The 19,728-nt window shown below is 42.2% G+C and overlaps 1 protein-coding gene across 2 annotated transcripts in view; it reads right to left on the minus strand.

Annotated features, from left to right (window-relative positions):
* ADGRF5 (adhesion G protein-coupled receptor F5) overlaps positions 1-19,728 on the minus strand; it is a 40,853-nt gene that overhangs the window by 3,100 nt on the left and 18,025 nt on the right. For both annotated transcript variants that reach the window (XM_030945437.1, XM_030945438.1), the window contains exons 4-20: positions 17,633-17,693; positions 16,900-17,064; positions 15,294-15,473; positions 14,793-14,920; positions 14,289-14,347; positions 13,481-13,623; positions 12,436-12,642; positions 10,293-10,526; positions 8,767-8,931; positions 8,417-8,635; positions 7,945-8,163; positions 6,566-6,718; positions 5,152-5,348; positions 4,391-4,570; positions 1,571-2,941; positions 572-613; positions 413-472 (exon numbers count right to left, since the gene is read on the minus strand). In XM_030945437.1, coding sequence (XP_030801297.1) covers positions 413-472; positions 572-613; positions 1,571-2,941; positions 4,391-4,570; positions 5,152-5,348; positions 6,566-6,718; positions 7,945-8,163; positions 8,417-8,635; positions 8,767-8,931; positions 10,293-10,526; positions 12,436-12,642; positions 13,481-13,623; positions 14,289-14,347; positions 14,793-14,920; positions 15,294-15,473; positions 16,900-17,064; positions 17,633-17,693 — 3,783 coding nt within the window. The remainder of the gene's footprint in view (positions 1-412; positions 473-571; positions 614-1,570; positions 2,942-4,390; positions 4,571-5,151; positions 5,349-6,565; positions 6,719-7,944; positions 8,164-8,416; positions 8,636-8,766; positions 8,932-10,292; positions 10,527-12,435; positions 12,643-13,480; positions 13,624-14,288; positions 14,348-14,792; positions 14,921-15,293; positions 15,474-16,899; positions 17,065-17,632; positions 17,694-19,728) is intronic.

The raw sequence follows: 19,728 nt of genomic DNA on the forward strand, positions 1-19,728 counted from the left end.
CAAAGCATTCTAAGTTTCTTAGACATCCTTACACACCTTTTTGTTAAGGAGTTTTATAAATGCAGAAGTGTAAATTGAAACAATAATTCCCCAAGAAGTTCCCCTTGCATTTCTCTCAGATTGTGAATAAATACTAGTGCAAAAAATGTTTCTGTTTTCTAACTAAAAGTTTTCAGTTACATTTTCTAGTTTCTTTCTAGTGGAATTTAAATCAAATGTTCTCTAACTGCCTTCTCACTTTTTACCAATTATAGTGAAAATAATGAACTTTTAAAAAGGGGATATAATCATATTTATGTTGTTAGTATCCTCTGTGATTTGTTCTAATAAATAATACAGAATTTAAAGTGCACTGGACAAAATTAGACTACTCAGCAGTAACTGAAATACATTTTTAGGTCAAGATTCTAACCTTTGATTGCTGTGAACTCCATTTGGATGATGAATTCCTCTTCAACAGGGCTTCTTGTATCTATTTGTTTAAAAAAATTAGTAAATCAGTAAATACAGAAATTCTGTTCAAATTCCAACAGTATTTTGACATAATGTAAGAAATAGTTGGAATCCTTACCTTCTTATCCCAGAGAGTCCCAAACACCAAAATGAATAATCCCTAGGAGACAGATAATTACATTCATTTTGATGACAGCAATCTTTAATTTCAATATCTCATAAATATCTCTGACATTGTCCATTTAAACTATTTAAACTTTGAACTCTTTGACAGAGAGCATTTTTCTAACTGCTTATCACATAGGGACTGCTCATTTGGCAGCTCCCCAGGCCTGGTCTTTTTAAATTCTGTGTTGATCTGGTCTACAAACTGACATAGATAGTTTGGTAGCACTAAATGTATTTGGAAAAAGGAATGTGTGTGTATGGAAGATGTGCCCTACCTGTGCCCTCCAGACAAACTAGTAGGTTCCAAGAAAAAGGCCAGTGAGTTTGGTTTGAAGAAAACAGTTTTGATGCCACTCTTAACAATGGGAAATCTTAAGAATTCTCTTTAAAGAGAGAGTACACATAACTATATTGTCCTTAAGAAATTTCCTTGTATTGGGATCCTACTGACCACCTAAATATGTGGCAAAAGTCATATTGACTGAAAACTCTCAAGGATATATTTTTGTCAGTTCTTCTCTTTATCATTAGTACTTCTCAGCTGATCTTGGTGACTTCCTTGAGGTTTATACTGAAACCCAAAAAAGCATAACATGATGCCTCCAGCTGCAGTATAAATGGAAACAGGGATGCTGAAGTTTGCCCACCTGAACATAAACAGGGCTGTTTTCCTGGTCTTCAGCAGTGAAGCTGATCCCAAAACTACTGGCAAAGTAGGGAGTTATCTTTAGGCCAGCTTTGTCTATATGGCACATCTGCTAAGGCAGCTGAGAATATGAAATACTGCTGAATTCCTGGAATGGCTTTCCCAAAGAGCCCTTTTGGAATAAGGATGTGTTAGGCAAATTTAAGCTTTTCCCTGGTGCTCTTATGCCCTGCCAAGCATAGCACTGCAGTAATGTCTCCATGTTAAATCATAATAGAGGAAACAAAAATGCGCACAACTCACCTGCAAAGCATTGAACAGACTAAAGAGGATGTGGAAAGCTGGATGACTGTTTTTGATGATGGTGGCAAGGCCAAAACCCCAGGTGAGGCCTAACAGTGGTGTCAGGATGGCCACACTTTTGCCAATCTGAAACAGAGATTTCCTCTCCTGCCCGCTTGACCTATCCCCAATAGTTGGCCTAAGTATTTTTATTATAACAACCGCGGCAATGAACAAGTTCGTGGCCACAATGATCAAGGCAGGTATGACAAAGGCCAGGAGAGCTTTGCTGTCCTGCCAGTTGAGCCAGCAGACATCCTTTCTTGTGTAACTGTTCTTTGGCAGTGTGACAGCAATGGTGGTGACTGCAATGACAAAGGGGCACATGTATCCCAGGCAGAATGCCACTGCCTTCTGAGCAGTCTTACTCGTGTTGTGTAAGATGAACACTAGTCTGTAGAAAAGGATGAGGCCCAGGCTCAGCATCCAGAAAAAGACACATAGGTAGAAAAAATGGATGAAGAAGGTGGCCATGATACAGATGTCTCTGTTCATCTGCTGGTTTTGATCAGTGATGGAGGCAGTGACAATGAACCAAACATCAGCAATCAGCAAGGATGTAGCAATGTTGAGAATACAGACATGGCGCATGTAGGAGGTTGTGTTGTTTGTCACGTACTTCCAGACCAAGGATTCAATTATGATGCAGACCACCAAGCTCACTATTGAAATGGCCAGGCCAGCATAGGAAATATAATTTTCAAAGATTAGCTCAGAGGATCTATCAGGTGACATCAGGATGGAGAATGATGTCAAGTGATTGCAGGAGCAAATGACATAATTTTCTGACTCTGTGGGTGTGCAGCCATGATTATCCCAGTCCCCCCTGTGATTGTTGAGTGTGAAATTCCAAAAGACACACTTGGGCATCTTTAGAGACAAGTCTTTCTTTGCAAATGTCATATTAATATCAAACTTCTGGCTTTTGTTGCTGCTCAAAGTTGTTGTTATCAATAAACCATTCACATATTCAGATGTTTTCCGGGGCAAAACATGTCCAAGTTTTGAGTACATCACACTGACAATGGTTGAATTTTGGGTTAGAGTCTGGATTTCAGTTTCACTAATGAGCACGTTGACTGTGAGGTTTCCTGCACTGCGGAAGTCCTTGTTATAAGCTGTGTTGTTATTTTCCTTAACAACTACCCCTTGGAGCTGAACAGTGTTTGCAGAGACAGAAGGAATGGTGTTATTAACTGGTTGGAGGCGCAAGGAAAAATTTTCTACCGACTGTAGTAACAAAGAACTTTGTCGTGTCTTCTCTTTATTCAGGTCTTCCCAAGCTGCAGTTGTGGAATCATCAACAATTAAATCCACTGTGGATAAGAAATTCTGGAACAATAACAGAATAATGCAGTTACTGAAATCCCACACAATTAATTGTTGTTTCTGATGGTAATTTATGCATGGTCCTAGAAATGCCTTTTGAAAAAGCCCAGCATTTTCTTATTTTGCTCAGTCCATGTCAAGTCTTCTGTCGTTAACCCTCTGCATACTCTTTTTGCAAGTTAAGGTTTCCAAAAGCAGAGCTGTGTGACTATTTTTTTATATATTATTTGGTATTTTGGCATTATTTGGCATTTTTGGTATCTCCAGCCTTATTTCCTTTCTTTCTCAGTGTTCGTGCTGTCTTTGATTTCTTGGTGTCTCATGTAGGGCTCTCTATCTACGACTATCAAACCTTTTTGCACTTTTCTGGTCAGAAGAGCAGTGCTTTTCCTCTGGACCTCAAAATCAAGGCTCCCAATTATTTCTAAGGTTTCTTTTGTTAATTTGTTACAGCCAACTTGTTTTCCTTGCTTGATCATGGTTCCTGGAATTTACTCTCCCCATTCCTATTTCACCCTTTTTTTTTCTATTCCTACTTCTACTCATGGAATCATAGAATCACAGAATGATTTTGACATTTAAAGGTCATCCAGTCCAACGCCCCTTCCAGGTGGCAGGGACATCCAGCTTCATCTTGGACACTTCCAGGGTTTAGGGCATCCACAACTTCTCTGGTAAATCTATTCCAGTGCCTTACTGCCCTCACAGCAAACAATTCATTCCTAATACATAATCCAAACCTGCCCTCTTCCAGTTTAAACCATTGTTCCTTGTCCTGTCACTACAGGCCTTGCTAAAAAGCCTTTTTATAAGTCCCCTTTAAGTATTGAAAAGCTGCAGTAAGTTCTTCCCTGAGCCTTCTCTTTTCAAGGCTGGACAACCCCAACTCTCTCAGCCTGCCCTTACAGGAGACCTGCTCCAGCCCTCCGACCATTTCTGTGACCCTCCTTTGGACCCATTCCAGCGTGTCCACATCCTTGTTGCCCTGTGGACCCCAGAGGTGGATGGAGTGCTCCAGGTGGGATCTCACCAGAACAGAGTAGAGGGACAGAATCACCTTCCTCCACCTGCTGGTCACACTCCCTGTTAAGCAGCCCAGGACATGTTTGGGTGTCTGGGATGCAAGAGAACATTGCTGGCTCATGTCCAATTTTTTTTCCATCATCACTTGTCCTTTCCTGTCTTAGAATGGTGGAGATATCTATGTGTTCCTAAAATATTTCTAGTTGCTAAGCTTACAGCAGCTTGTCTTTCATGCATAGACTCCTTGTCCTCATAATTTTGAGTTTTCATAAACTTCTCTGTATCTTTGCTGTCACTTCATCTCATTCCTTTAACACTGTCCTGATCTTGATCCTAAGCAAGTGTGAAACTTCAGGGAAAACATCATCCTCTCTGACAAAAGGGGCCAAAGGGCTTGGTAGGTGTAGATAAGACAAAATAAAGCCTTACCTGCATAGGGACCTCCTCTGCCTCAACTGGGATAGAGGAGACCATATCCAGGATGGTAACAATTGCACCTAGGTTTGCTGAAGAATTGTTTATTGTGCTTAGCTCCTTTTTTGTCTGTTCCTTAAGCTGTGCAAGGTAGGAGGGTAGTTGAGCTTTTGCCTCAGGGCTGCTGACCAAGGACTGGAACAGAAGATAACAGCACATCACATAGGAAATCCTCTAACCTGGCTGAGATAAAGGTGACTCTGGATGGTTTGTGGATGGGAAAAGCACTGTGGGATGATACCAAGGCTGAAAATCAAGGCCTGGCACCCATTTGTCAAGTGCAGTGGTCAAGGGTATGGGCACTGTAGGAAGGGCCTACAGATGAGGCTGGGTAGTGGTCCAGAGTTAATCCTACAGCCTCACTGTTGGTGTGCTCTGTAACATGCTCTGGGCTTGTGCCTGAGCACAGCTCAGGGAACGCTCCAGGCCAGGAACGGCTCCTTATGGATGCCATGGACAAGGTCACCTTGCCTGGGAACAGAGCATTCATGTGTATGGACATTATCCATGCAGTGCCTCAGGCCCTCTGTGTCCCGGGAGGGACCTCGGCTCTTTTGCTGCTGGTGTAAATAAAGCCAAACATTCTCCATATCTTTAAAAAGAAACTTTCAAATGCTTCATATATCTTAGATTATGATAAGCAAAAATCATGCAACCATTACTTTTTCTTCCCACCCAGCTCCCCAGCCCAACCTCCACAGACCCATGAGGGTTACCTCAGCACCACTCAGCAGGTCGTTTATTGGTCCAGACAGGCAGTCATTCCTTGCAACCTTCCATGAGCTGTTGATGCACTGGTAAGTTATATTGCCTCGAGTAAAACCTTTTGGATTTTTTACATCACAGCATGGCTTTATTAATATGGCCCTTTCTGTTCCAGTGCCCAAGCTGTCTGAGCAGGAAATTTTCTTACCTGTAGAGAGAGGAGACAGAGATAGAAAATAAGAAGTAGGAAGATGAATGAATTTCCTCCACAAAATTTGTGGTCTGTTCAAAGATCTTTAAATTAGGATTTCAGTTTACTGTTTTCATTAATTATGATTTTTCAGGGTGTATATGTCGCACATTCCTTATTTTTATGAATCAGGAAATTAAAAAGGCAATCTAATAAAGCTCCGATTTTTGAGTACTGAATCCAATCAACAAACCAACACCCAAAGACTTAGATTTATCTGTTAGACTACAGGATTAGACAGAGCTGGAGTGGGATTATATTGAACATTAAGTGAACAATAATTAATACAAAATTTATTCTGTTAAGGTACTCAGTACTGCTGTAGCACTAACAGGAAATTCATTAAGACCTTCATAGTGAGGCCTCAACACCTTTTTGATGAACCGTGGGTGTTGCTAATTGTCTTTGATTGGCTTAGTCATATCAGTAAGTATCTGCTGATTAAAGTGATTAAAGTAATTAAAGTGTCTGCATATTTATTGCCTAAGAGAGTGAAATCTGGCAGATACAGTGATTCAACTGTAGGTACCACTGCTGTGGAAAAAAGAACATTTCTGCATCAGGGGGATGTACAAGATTTCTTCCTTTCCAGTTTAGAATAAAAAGAGCTGAAATATCCAAACTCTTGTCAGAACTAAACATCAAAGCTGGATTTAGCAATGCTGAATTCTAATTGCAAAACATTCCCCGCAGAGCTGACTGGAAGCTGCCCTGGTCTCTGCAGCACCTCACAGAGGCTGCCCTTCTTGTGTTCAAAGTGGAAATGCACTCCCACAGGCTGTCCTCCTGAGCCTGATGAGGCACCACAGTCTTTGATCCTTGCTAAATTGTTAGCAAGGAAGCTGGAAGCTGCATGACCACATTTCAACACAGTGGATGAAGCTTGGTGGTGCAGCCTGCAGTAGTGATTAAACTGTCACTGTTTTGGAACATACTGGGTCCACTCTCAAATACAGCAAAGACAACGCATCTTGTCTATTTTTTTTTAAATTACATAAAAACTGATATTTTCCTCTGTGTGTAAAAATTTCCCATGAGAAAAGGAGAAAAAAGTTCTTGGATAACAAAAAGCTGTTTCTGTTAGATGTCACTGGTGATGAATTTGTGGCACCTGATTTAATAAAGATATTGTAATGTCCTATATAGCAGCTATAAGCAGTAACTTTTTTCCTTACCAGGTATCAAGTGCAGTCTTATATATTCACTGTCAACTCCCTGTCCGATGCGGTTGACAAATTTGCAATATGCCATGAACTTTTTCTCTTTGTTGCATTCTTTTTCCGTGTGATTGTACATGTAGCAAAGCAAATTGTCTTTTTTCCTTTTCTCTGTACGGATGGATGAAGACAGGTTAACACAGATTTGGGGTCAGCCAATTAAAACCAGCAGAAAGCCTTGACAATGCTTTATTTTCTGTGGGTAGTAGAAAAAAATAACTTTCCTTTGTGAAAAAGCTCCCTCTCTGTATGCTGATCTGCCCCTCTGTAATAAATCTGGCAGCTGCTGCATGATCAATACCTTTTCGTTTACTGCTGTGTGAGCAAATCCTCCCCAAACCCTCTTAACTGTGCAGTGACCAAACTTTGCTTTGAAAATAATTTTTGAGAATACTCTTCCTGCCTTTATCACAGGTGTTTCAGTTAGGCTGGAATAGTATTTGGCTGTTCTTACATGGTTCTTTTGAACTCAGGATCTGTGCCACACTCCACTGCTCTTCAGAATGCCTGTGCCTGAGGGTGGGTCTCCAGCTGCAGTCTCTTCCAATGACATCCTTGCCTTTTTCTTAGCTACTGAAGGCCTCCTCAGTCTCCACCTGCTTTACTACTCAGCCTGTTGTTTTTGTGCTCCTGCATGTTTCCTGAGTTATTTTTGATGGATTGTATTTGGTTTGTTTTTTTTCTTTTCTAAGTAACAGTTTTATAACTCACTCAAAAAATTCTGGTGTATAAAAAGCAACTTGCTTGAAAACTTACAGTGTATAAAACCATGTCAGGGAAGTTGCAGAATTGCAGAATTGCCCTAAATTGGAAGACATAGAAGCATAGGCTTTTGTATTGTTAAAGATGTGCTCCCTGTATCTTCAAAAAAAATGGAGTAGTTTTTTTTTAATTGCATTCTTAATGGGTTACTCAACATTTTTCAATAATTAGTAGATTTTCTTAAGAAACATTTTCTCAGTATTCATTTTAAAAAGTGACAGAATGGAAGATAAAAGCAAATAAAAAGAGTTCAACAATTTCCAATCTGAAGAAGGGTCAGGATGCTCACTTCTCCCTGTCTGGCAAGTCAAACCAAATGTTGAGTTTACCTATTATGTATTTTTCACTATAGCAGCGACTTCAGTATTAATCCTAGACATGTTCCCCAGGCATGCTCAACATCCTAAAAGAAGTCCACTTCTCTTTTTTTTTTGCACCCTCAGAAGTGCTCTTGGGTTGCCATGAAAGCAGTAAACACGACTTGTTTACACAGACCTGACTGAAAACAAAAAACCCAGAGACTGGGTTGTGACACAGAGTGAAACTAATGATTCTGCAAGTTTATTGTGTCTTACCAACTTGAAATTCATTTTCTTGAACCACAAACGTAACCTTGTAGTCTCTCACAGTCTTCGCACTTATGCAGCACTCGAGGGCGTGTGGCACTTGGCACTGTATCGATGTTTCAATGGGGTCTATCAGGATGTTCTGCTTCAGGGGCAAGGAAACTACCTCGATGGTAATGTTGGCAGAACTGTCCAGGTTTTTCTGGGAGAATGTGCAGATGTAGGTGCCTAAAAGAAGTGATACAAAACCATGTCTCAGTCAACAGAAGTGCTCCTCAGCTTTTGCATGGTCATGAATGATGAACAAATACAGTTGGCAACATTAAGCCTTGGTGTTCTCCAACACTTAAAATTTTAACCGTGGGGGCTTTTTATTTATTGTGGCCAGGCTGCATAGTGATTTGCAGGGCTCGGGATGCTATAAATGATCTGGTACAGAGATTCCATTGCCTTTGTAGCCAATGAGACCAGATTTACTCACCTCTCCAGTCCTGCGAGGCAGACTTCACTGTGAGCACAGACATGGCTGGGAATTTGCTATTTTTGATGCACATATCACAGTCTACTGTTTTTGTGTCATTTCCAGACTGGATTTTCCAACTGATGCTGTCATAATTGCTCACATCACTTTCACACGTTACATTGAACCCGTGTCCCTCAGAAACTGTTGAGTTTGTGCTTGAAGATATTGTTATGTGGGCTGAGACAACACAGGACAAAAGTCACATTAGTGAGAGTTACTTTTTATCATTTTCTCACAAATTCTGTGTGCCGCAGAGGCCATCTGTGCATTAAAGAGCTGTTGCTCTGTGACAAGTCCCTGCCCCTCACCTTTCCGCAGGTACGTGACTGCAATGCTTCGAGCGCGCCTGGCTCCATGCCCGGTCTCCATCTCACACGTGTATGTGGTCACTGCACCTGACTTCTCAGGGGGGCACAGGGACTCACTGATGTTGAGCTGGTATCCAGTGCAGTTTCCACTCAAGATGGTTACTCCTAGGGAGAAATAAACATTGTTTGAAGGGCTACAGATGCCCAAAAATACCTCTGGAAAGCACAAGCAATTACTCCAGCCATGGAAACCCTTGTGGGTTTGTATGTATTGACATCATGGCACTTTTAACTCATCATCACTGAAGTTCATTCAAACCTTTTGCTGTGGTAACATTCACAGAGCGGCAGCACACAGCTCTGTGCTGAGATTCCTCCTGCCAAAACCAGCCAGAACGCAGCCACACTGCTTGGAAATCTCAGGGTCAATCAAAATGAAGAGTATTCTGGTTAAGTTTAACCTCATAATCTGTGGTATTTAGGGTGACTAAAGGTAAGTAAAACAGGAATAAACACTGCAGATTTTAATGCTGTCTAATTTTGAAATAAAAATGTGGAGGTACTTGACAGTCATTCAACTTAAAATCTCAAGAGTGCTGGTTTAGCTGCGAGCACTAAAGCTGTCCCATGCTGCAGTTGACAGCAAAGTTGACATGAGAGCAGAGCAGAATTCCTGGGGGAAAGCCTGGCCACAGGGAATGAGGGGTAAAACAGCCCATTGCAGTGGGCCAGGATCCCCTCTCCCTGCAAGCACTGCTGCACTCTGGTAACTGTCCTCTGAGGAAGTGGCTGCATGCATGAGCTTTGAAGATTTTATCTCAGTTTGCTGTCCTGCTTTCTGCAAAGTTTCATTTACGGCCAATAGTTAACAATAAACAGTTACTTCATATTCATAAAATATTAAGAGGGGCAATAGACCGTTTAGGGTGATGGTTCATAGACGTGTATGAGCAGTTCTGTTAATGTTACTTTGTAGCTCTTTGTAGCACATTTACTTGGTGCCTTATTAACTCTGTATATTGGAAAGCCTTACGGAATGCCTCTGACTCAACTGGTATGTGAAGTATCACAGCTACGGGTGGAGAGACAAATAGTGCTCATATTTATCCGTATTGCAGCTGTTTCACAGTGCAGCACTTGTACTTCATGATTGCCAAATCTCAGTATGTGGTACATGAAAGATCTTTGTACCCCAAGGGTGATTCCAGAGATAGCAGTACAGACTGATGCACTCATCCCTGCTCTCAAAATTAGACCATGCAGAAATAAACTTTCTGGGAGAAGCTGGTGTGTTGCTGGTCCAGGCAGCTGTTTCCATCCAGGATGGCACAGTTTAAGGCATCAGCCTATGGAGATGCCTGAAACCCCACTGGCACCTGCACAACACATACAGAGTCTGTCCTTCCCCCTGCCACTTTGGAGGATACCCTGTATTCATCCTAGGACTTTGGGGCAGCCACTTAGGAGGACACTTTTGATCAGTGAGCAAACCTAGCAGGTGAAAGCCAAAATTTTGTTAATCTTACCTGTAATGTTGATTGTTCCATTTAATTTCCAGGATACTTTAAGTGATGTCAAGTGTCTGTCAATGCAACAGGACAGCTGAACACCCTTTGCTTGCACTTCAGGACTGTTACATGTGACATCGATGTCCTCAAAGTTTGGAGTGACATTAAGTGGAAAGACAGATATTGTTTCTGTGCCATTGTGTATCTCTGTGTGATACAGACCATTCCTTATGAATACACAGCTATAGGAACCTGTGAAGCATAAACAACAGTTTTTGCTGAGTTTGCCTTTATTTTGGAATTAGGAACTACTTCCACAGCTGGAAGTAGTTTTTCACATGTCCCTGCTCTGCAGTGGCTCTGCTACTTGCTGATCAATATGTATCCTCAGGTCACCTGCAGAATGCTTTCTGAAACTCCTGGCACCAAATATATCTAGATTAGGATTCACTGCTGATGGGCACTTGAGATCAGTGTTCTCAGACCAAAATACTTCAAATCCGGCTGAGTAGGTGGTTTTGGGATCTGTATACAGCCCATAGTCCTTCTGGCAGCCGTATGTCACGGTAAAAAGATTCCTACAGAGAATAGATGACAGAGAGGTGCCCAGGGTAGACTCCACCAGAACTGGCCTCAGAGTGGAGGCTCTTAAGCTGCTCAGAGGCACTGCCAAACAGAGCAGAGTATTTATCTCAGAATCACAGAATATGCTGAGTTGGAAGAGACCTGTCAGGATCATTGAGCCTAACTCTTGGCCCTGCACAGGACACTCCAACAGTGACACCATGTGCCTGGGATCTTTGTTCAAACACTTCTTGAGCTCTCAGGCTTGGTGCTGTTACCACTGCCCTTGGGAGCCTGTTCCAGTGCTCAACCACCCTCTGGGTGAAAAACTTTTCTCAGTTATCCAAAACCTTCCCTGACCCTCCCTGATTCGTGCCAGCTCCTTGGGTCCTGTCCCTGGTCACCAGGGAGAACAGATCTGTACCTGCCCCTCTGCTTCCCCTCATGAGGAAGTTGAAGACCACAATGAGGTCTCCCCTCAGTCTCCTCAACACTGAACAGACCAAGTGACCTCAGCTCCTTCTCATACAGCTTCCCCTTCAGGGCCTTCACCATCCTTGTGGCCTCCTTTGGACTCTCCCCAAAGCTTGATGACTTTTTTGTATTTTGGTGCCCAAAACTGCCCCCACGACTTGAAGTGAGGTCTCCCCAAACCAAAGCAGAGCAGGACAATCCCTTCCCTTGCCCATGCTGTGCCTGATGTCCCCTCAGGACATGGCTGTCTGTCCGGGCTGCCAGGGCACTGCTGACTCACATTCAGCTTGCCGCTGACCAGGACCCACAGGTCCCTTTCTCTTTATCAGCCACTCTCTCAGGCATGAGTCCCCTGGATGCAGCCAGGCTTGGTTTTGAGATTGGCAATAGGAGCTCCAAATTTCCCACATATTTTAAGTATGTGGATTTTCCTTCCCCACTGGGATAGCCAAATGAGCAGACCACTTACACAGGAGTGGAAACACCCAGATTCAGGGCATCCTCAGACCGAAGAATTTTGGATCCACTACTCCTACCTCACGTACATGTGCCCAAATACCTGGTCTCAGGTATTGGAATTGAAGTTGAATGTAGAATTCATGGTTCAAAGACATGAACAGAGTGGAAGCTTAAGCCCAAACTCTGATAATCCATATTAATTCCCCTGATAGATCCTCCCAGAAAAATGCCACCAGTTCACCTATTACTGATTTTCAAAAATCCCTAAACATGCAAAACTGTAACTCTGAGCTCTGATTTAGTTAGGTCATGTGTATATAGGGGGCAAGGGCATAAAGGACAAATTCAACTACAGCCTCCAGTCACCATGCCAAAAGGGTGGGAAGGCCTCATAGCCATGCAGTCACCACCATCTCCCTGATATGAAAATGAAGCCTGGCACTTAGAACATCCAGTCAGGTACAATCACTTCAGTCAGTTCACATCTTACTGGCAATGCCAGTCAATACATAGATCATTAATGAAATTACCAGGAAAATGATGAAGGGCAGTGTAATTTTCACATTTTCTCTAGAAAATGCAGCCACTGCATTCATCTTTGCTTTTTATAGAACTGGCCACAATAAAGATTTACTTCTGCTGTTTTAACAATGGAAAATCATACCAGAATCCTTCGTTGTAACGTTGGTAATTTTAAGAATTGATGTTCTGGATGCTAAAACTGTCTCTACTGAATACCGGGAGCCAGCTGAGATGGTCTGGTCAAAGTAATACCAGGTCACATTGGAAAATGTCGAATTTATCTCACAGGTCAGTCTTACTGTGTCCCCTTCAAAAATGTTCGAGGGTTTCACGGTGAAGTTTGTCTGATCTGGGAAGACAGAGAGCAACATTCTGCATTACTGTCACTTCAGCTCACATCTTTATCGTGTCTTTCATCTTATAGGGGTCCCAGGTGCTTCACATCAGCTGCAGGGTTCCACCTCTGATACAGGCCACAGGATTTTCCCTCAACACATTCTTTTAGTATCTTTCTCAGCTAAAAGTTCCAGAAGGTTTTATGCAGAGTTAGAAATATTATTACCACCACCACTACTTTCTAATTAGATAAGCTGGGAGGAGAAGAAACCAGGTTGAAGTCATCCTCTGGGACAGACAGTCCAGCACTTGCTGCACTGAGAACAGAACACCTCCAGGGCATTTGATCAGCAGCTGAGTTGTAACACACTGTCCAGCATCAGCACGGAAAATGTGCCAAGGAAGCCAAGGGGAATGTGTTGTCATGTAAACTGCAAGAGTTTTATGTTTTGTTTTAAAGGGTAGGAGGTGCTGACAGCCTGACATTCTTAGAGCTGTCTCGGTTCTGGAGGTGAATTAAGGGTGTTCAATCTCTCTCCCCTGGACAGACCACATCAGGGATCATTTAGAATCATTTAGGCTGGAAAAGACCCCTGAAATAATCAACTCCAACCAATAACTGGTCAGTGGAGTAGCTGGAAGCCTTCAGTTTTTCATGGGAGTTACTGCATGCATGATCCTCTCATGAGGGTCCTAAGCTTTGGTGACGCAGGATAAAATGAAACAGCTAAGAAATAAATGTTTCTTGAAAGTCCAGTACCAAATCATCAACAGTATAGGGAAGCTACATGATTCAGGCTAAAAATACTAAAGTAAAGGTTGAAGGAAAGTATTGAGAGCTTTGAACTTACTAGTGATTACTCTTGTGAAGGTAAATGGGTTTAGCTGGTACGATGAATCCAGAAACTGCGGTACAGCTCTGTTGGAATCTCCAACCTGAGTGAAGCTTGCTGCTCCTGTTCTTACTTCAAAGTTCACAAAAACACTTCCAGGGCTAAACAGATACAAGAAAGACATGAGCACCAGAATTAAATATCCTTGTATATTAGTGCTTTTCTCTGTTGTGGTGACCCGTCTTGCATGGATGGGAAGACCTCACAGGACTCCCCTGTGGAGACTCCTCTTGGGATTCAAAACTTGCTCTGTTATATGAGAAAGTTGTGCTACAGCTCTTCCCTGAAAAGGAACACCTTTATGTGACACCTTCCTTGTCTGATGTTTATTTCTAGTAAACTTTCCTTAGAAATCTAAAATGCAGCTGCATTTAAATATGTGTGGACAGCAGCAATGTCTCTTTTATCCAAGGCTGTATCCAGAGTCAGTGTACTATTCACCTTCCTCATGGCCTAGAAAGTGATGTTAGGTTTATTTGCATTCTTTTCTCCCTTGGGTGGAGCTCAATCTTTTTCATAAAAGGCTTTGCTCCAGATGGCTAATGGTTGTGTTTCTTGGACTTTTGCACAGTGATGAATTCTACCCACAATCCCATTTCCATGTTCATACTTGGGCTTTGCTTTGCAGTATTATTCTGTTATTCAGTGTGTGCATGCTGGAAGTGGGTTCTAGGCAGAGTGAATGTAACCTTTGCTGACTTGTGTCTCCTTGAGACTGGACAGGAAGATTTGTGTCTCCCAGGAAAAAATGAAATTATTTACTTACCTAAAACCTGTTACTGTTGCCGATACAAAGCCTGGTAGACATCTGTAGCTGGCATTAAACTGTAAACAAAGACAGGTGAGATGGTGTAAGTCCTCTGGGTATTACTGAAGTGTGCTTAAAATAGGAAACTCTCAATTCCTGATGTGAGTAAGGACATGTAACAAATCTGATACAACAGGCCTGGTGCTCTCCTGGTGTCATGGAACACATTTCTGTTCATGGTTTCATTCCATGTGTACCCACATGGATTTAAGAGAGGACAAATAATAAGATTTTTTTCATGTTTTACATACAAAAGGTTCCTAAATACTTCCCAGTGTATTAAAAAAAATGGGAATATTTTCATTGCCATCAATGGAGTCGGCTTTGCCCCACTTTGCAGCTCCCATTGCTGCACACTTCCCAGCTCCCCACAGAGACACTGACTACCCAGGCACTTGGGGTAAACACCACATTACTTAGGGGGCTCTCAACCTTCAGAGATTAAAAAAATAAAGTCATTACTGCTTTTTCAAGGTCCATTTTGTATTTTTGGTATAACAGAGAGGAAGAATCCTTGAGATCATCCTGGAAGTCTGAGTCAAGTCTGACTGACATATTCATTACAATGGGCTCTCCCATGCCACATGACTCTGTAAGCAAAGACAGAAAAATAAATGCAAAATAATAAAAAACAATGCTTATGAGGTGAAAATCTGTCTAAATTCTGATGAGATTAAACTTTCTTGGCTCAGTGAAAGCTGAAAGTCCCAAAGAGGCATGGGAGTGATTCCAGGAGTTGGGGCTCCAAATGCAACTAAATATCTGCAAGTGTTTGGGTCAAGGTGAGCCCATATCACAGGGAGAAGAGCTTTAGACCATCTCTGCAGACTTTCCACATTCACAGGCTGTGTGGTAGCCAGCTCAGTCCTGATGTGCTTTTTCATCACACCTTTCATCACTATTCTGACCTCTAAGCAGTGTGTGAGCTGCACAGTGATAAAGTTCTGCCCTGTATCTCCTCACCTTCAGTCTGGGGCTCACAGTAGGGTCCATAGAAAGGCATTTTCTGCTTGTAGCCACAGGGCAGGGCTGGATCCAGGCTCAGAGAATGGCAGGGCATCACATCACTGCACACTGTGCTCGGCCAGGCATATCCATTTTCACAGAAACAGCAGCTGCTAATCTCACCACTGGGCAGGCAGACTGGAGTCAGACAGAGAAATACCATGAGAATGGTAAATGGGGCATAGCATTGCAAGATAAATATCTACCTTTCTGTGTCTTCATGACAGGGATCTCAAAAGCTTGCCCTTATTGTGATTTCACTTAAATGATGCCAAAATGATGATCTGACAGCTTTCAAATTTTACTCTACTAATTGTAAATTACTAATAGGAAATGGGAACCAGACTGGCACAGAGAAAAGTCTGATCAATTGCTTTCAAGTAACTGAATGGAGATGTGAAGTCTGATCCTAAAAGTTTACCTGGCATACTGGCCAGGGTCCCATAATACTTTTCAGACTGAATGTTTTTATGTCACCTGAGCTGAAAGCAAGTGTATAAGCTTTTAGAGATTGTAAGAGTGAGATCATTCAGAGTCCCAGTGGCTAATGAGGTGTTGTGTTTTTCTGGTTGTTCTGTCCCCTGGCAGATGCTATGTGAGAGAAGGTAGCATAGCCACTAAGTGCTTTAAAAAGCACTAAAAAAAAGAAGAAACCAATAAAAAAAAAACAAACAAAACAAAACAAAACAAAACAAAAAAAAAAAAAACCCAAAAAAACCCCAAAACAAAAACTAACCCAAAACCACCAAAACCAAAAAAATCAAACCAAACCAAACAAACAAAACCAACCCCCCCACCAAAAAAAGGCAAAACAGAGCACATCACTGTAAATTTTTCTGCTCTTAATGTGTCATTTGCAAAGTAAGATATTAACAAATTGATTTTCACACATTACATGTGAGCCTGAAGGCCTTTATAAGATGCATTTGCATGTTGCTTTGGAAACTGTTGAACACTTCCTTTTGCTGCTTTATGGCTCAGTGATAAGAAGGTATCAAATCTCCTCTGCTGTTGTAAATGCTTGGTGTGCTTGTATATGCTCTGGTGTATTACTTGGATGTGATGTTACACAACCACAACTCATAATAAAACCTGTCTCACCCTGTAAGAATAGGTGAAGTGAGCTCTATCTCATGCAGCCCTTCCCTGTCAGGGTCAGAGTACAGCCTCTTGCAGCCATCTATGTTCCAGATACAGGAGGAGGGAAGTAAACAGTCTGATAACTGCTGTCACAGCTTCCTGAAACTTGAAAGTAACTCAGACTGCTTGTTAGCCAAGCTGGAGCAAAATTCTTTGGGTCAGGCTTCCTCTGGCTTTGTCCTTTCCTTAGGAAAAGCATTCAGAGCTATTCCCAATGCCAACATTATATAAAGAGGAGTGGTGAGAAACAGATAACAAATATGCTGTTCTGTGCTACAGCTTCAGCCTTGCTGGGTCTTTCAGCAGGAGCACAGATGATTCAGTTTTGCTGATTCTGAAACATGACGGGTGGTAAAAGTGGGAGACATCAAATACTGACAAGACCCCACGTTATCCATAATAAACAAATCAATAACCAACCCACCTGTTGTAATGCTGATGTTTGAAACTGTTGCTTGTACATTTGAAATATTAATTGGAAGATCAATGTTTTTAAAATAATCTTTGATTGGCTCCAGGTAAGATGAATCCTGCAGGCTTACTTCAATGTCAAAAGTATACTCCGGAAAGGGGAGGTCAAGAATAAGCACTGAAAGAGAAATAGAATGAGACTGCAAAGCTGTGTTTGAGGGTAAATCACAAATTGATGGCCTCTAGTTTAGCATTTGGGGTCTTTGTTGCTATTTAATGGTAGCTTAGTGTGGCATTCTGCTTAGGAAATCTTCATGCTCCCCACTCAACAGATATTCTGCTTCTATTCTATGTGCTCCTTGTCTGACAAAAGCCAGATTTCTCTGGTGTCAGAGCACAGAAAGCTGATACAAATGACATAATATATTCATAGAAGAGCTGTCTCATCCCTTCTCTCCTTAGAATCTGTAAGTTAATGGGTTGCCAACCACAGACTGAGCCATATAGAATTATCTTATCTTTATCTCATCCCGTGAGTTTTCTCACTTTATCCTTCTGATTCTGTTCCCCATCTCACTGAAGGAGAGTGAGTGAGGGGCACTGTGGTGCTTGGCTGGGTTTAAACAACAACCGCACCTCGTCCTTGATACTCCCAGTTCAGTACATCAGGAGATGCTGTCCCTGACAGTGATTTCACCCTGGGCTTACAGGAAACCTGCTCTGTTACCATACATTTGTGTACGTACTGTTTCGCTTCTGCCTTTGCATCTCTGGGAAGAAGCTTTCTTGCCCTAGCGTGCTGTCAATCTGTGGGAAAAATAAAATAAAATGGTGAAGCTCCATGACAATAACAAAGTGAAACTTCAGCTGCTGTTGTTGGCAAAATAAATTAGGGAAGAAAATACTGACATAGATAATTTTTTCCCACTAAACTTGGCCTCACGTCTCCAACCTCCCACCCCATCTTCCTCTTTAAACAGCAAATTTCTATCATCCAAGCAGGGAAAGGTTAAGCACCAGCTAAGGGATGTACTGAGTTTGCAGATGCCTCTTTGCATATCTCTGCAAGCCAACTGTCCCAGTTCAGGAGGATTTTTGTGTCTGAGCCTCAAGATCTCCACGGGGCTGTCACAGTGTACTTAGTCCTGGGCCAGCCTTGTGAACTGCTTGGGAAACCTGGCCACTCAGCATTTGAATCCAGAAACTGCACTTTGATCACCTTTTGCTTTCCTCTGCAGCAGTAGAGCCAGCCTGAGCAGGAGAAGAAAGGGGACTGAAAAGCCTTGGCTCCAGCTCAGTTTCCAGGTCAGCTATTTTGGGGCCATCAGTAAGACACAGCTGACCATGGCAGGGGTTAGCACCATTTCACTCTGGCTGGGTTTACACAGGCTGCAGCCAAGTCAGATTCAGACCATCTTATCTTTTTTTTAATTGTGCCCTAAAAATACATTGGCACCACTGTTAGCAAGAAAGGCTAAAGAACAAGCAAAGACACAGGCAGGAAATTTGCAGCTTTGCCAGTTTCTTGGTTCCTACTGAAACCTTTATTTACAAGAAGGGTGAATAGCTTGGCAACTCTTGAGTCATCTCTTTACATAAAGGAACCATCTGGTGTGTGATTAGAGCTGGGTTTTGTATCACAGCTGTGCTGGGGTGAGGATCCCAAGGAGTGCTGGCACTTTTTGCACTGCTGGGATGTACCTTCGTGTTAGAGGTTGGCTGCAGGAGTTACAGAAAGTGCCCTGTGACCCACATCCTCCTCCAGGTTTGGACTCAGTAGTTTCCTCTTTCAGTTATTCTCCCAAACAACCAAAGGGTATTGCTAGGTTGCTAAATACTTCACATATTTCACACCATTAAGTAATGACTCATCTCCAGGCTGTCCCATGATCAGCGGTGCTAAAAAAAGAGGTGTTGCTTTTTTTCATGAAAACTCCTAAGTGCTGAGATGAAGACTCAGCTTGAAAAAAAAATCTGACCAAATTAGATATTTGGCCACTGTTAGACATCTGCTGAAGCACAGATGGCCTGCTGCAACCAGACATATCTTGTTTTGCCAAAGGAGTGGGTAGTGGTAGAAAGAGCTTAAGGAGTTCCCACCATTCTCTTCACATTTCCTTTCCTTTTTTTCAACTTTCTCAAAGAAGGAGGTTCTCCATTTGCTCACAATGGAGAAGATAAAAGAAGTATTGTCTGGTCTAATACTAATTGTGATGACCAAGAACTGGTAGATTTACCAGATTATATTTACTTCCATTTGGTTAGAACCTTGGTTTCTCTGTTCTTCTTTTGTCTTTTTTGTTAGGGAAAATTTGTCTTTTTTTGTTAGGGAAAACTGTGCAGAAACTGTCTGTTAACAAACACACGATGAAGCAAAAAATGGCTTTCCATAATTCATACTGTTGGTGAAACAGAAAGGATCTGTGAGGATTATTGAAAAAGCGGGAGATGAAAGTAAAATCTCAGTTCATGGGCAATATCTAAACACAAATCATCCAGGAGTGGAGTTTTGGTCATGTGCACTTGTCCTGCTGTTGTGACAGTCCTGTCACCTACCTGCAAACATGTCACTTCTAGATATATTTGGTTCCTCTCTCCTAGGATGGGTGAATTCCATCCAGGAGCAGTGCCCACATATATGTTATGTAGACTTAGCTCCAGGGACAGCAATTGAAACCCCTTGCAGACCAACATAGTGAGAAACAAGATGTGTTTTGTTCAGTGCCTACTGGAGAGACTTTAAACTGGGAAACATGAAGAGCCCAGTTTTGGATTTCTCCACCTCTTTTACACACTCTGGGTTCAGATTTCTCCCCTCCCCCCCTCCCTCCCATCTTATTCT

This window comes from Camarhynchus parvulus, chromosome 3 (genome assembly GCF_901933205.1).
Source record: "Camarhynchus parvulus chromosome 3, STF_HiC, whole genome shotgun sequence".
NCBI lineage: Eukaryota > Metazoa > Chordata > Aves > Passeriformes > Thraupidae > Camarhynchus > Camarhynchus parvulus.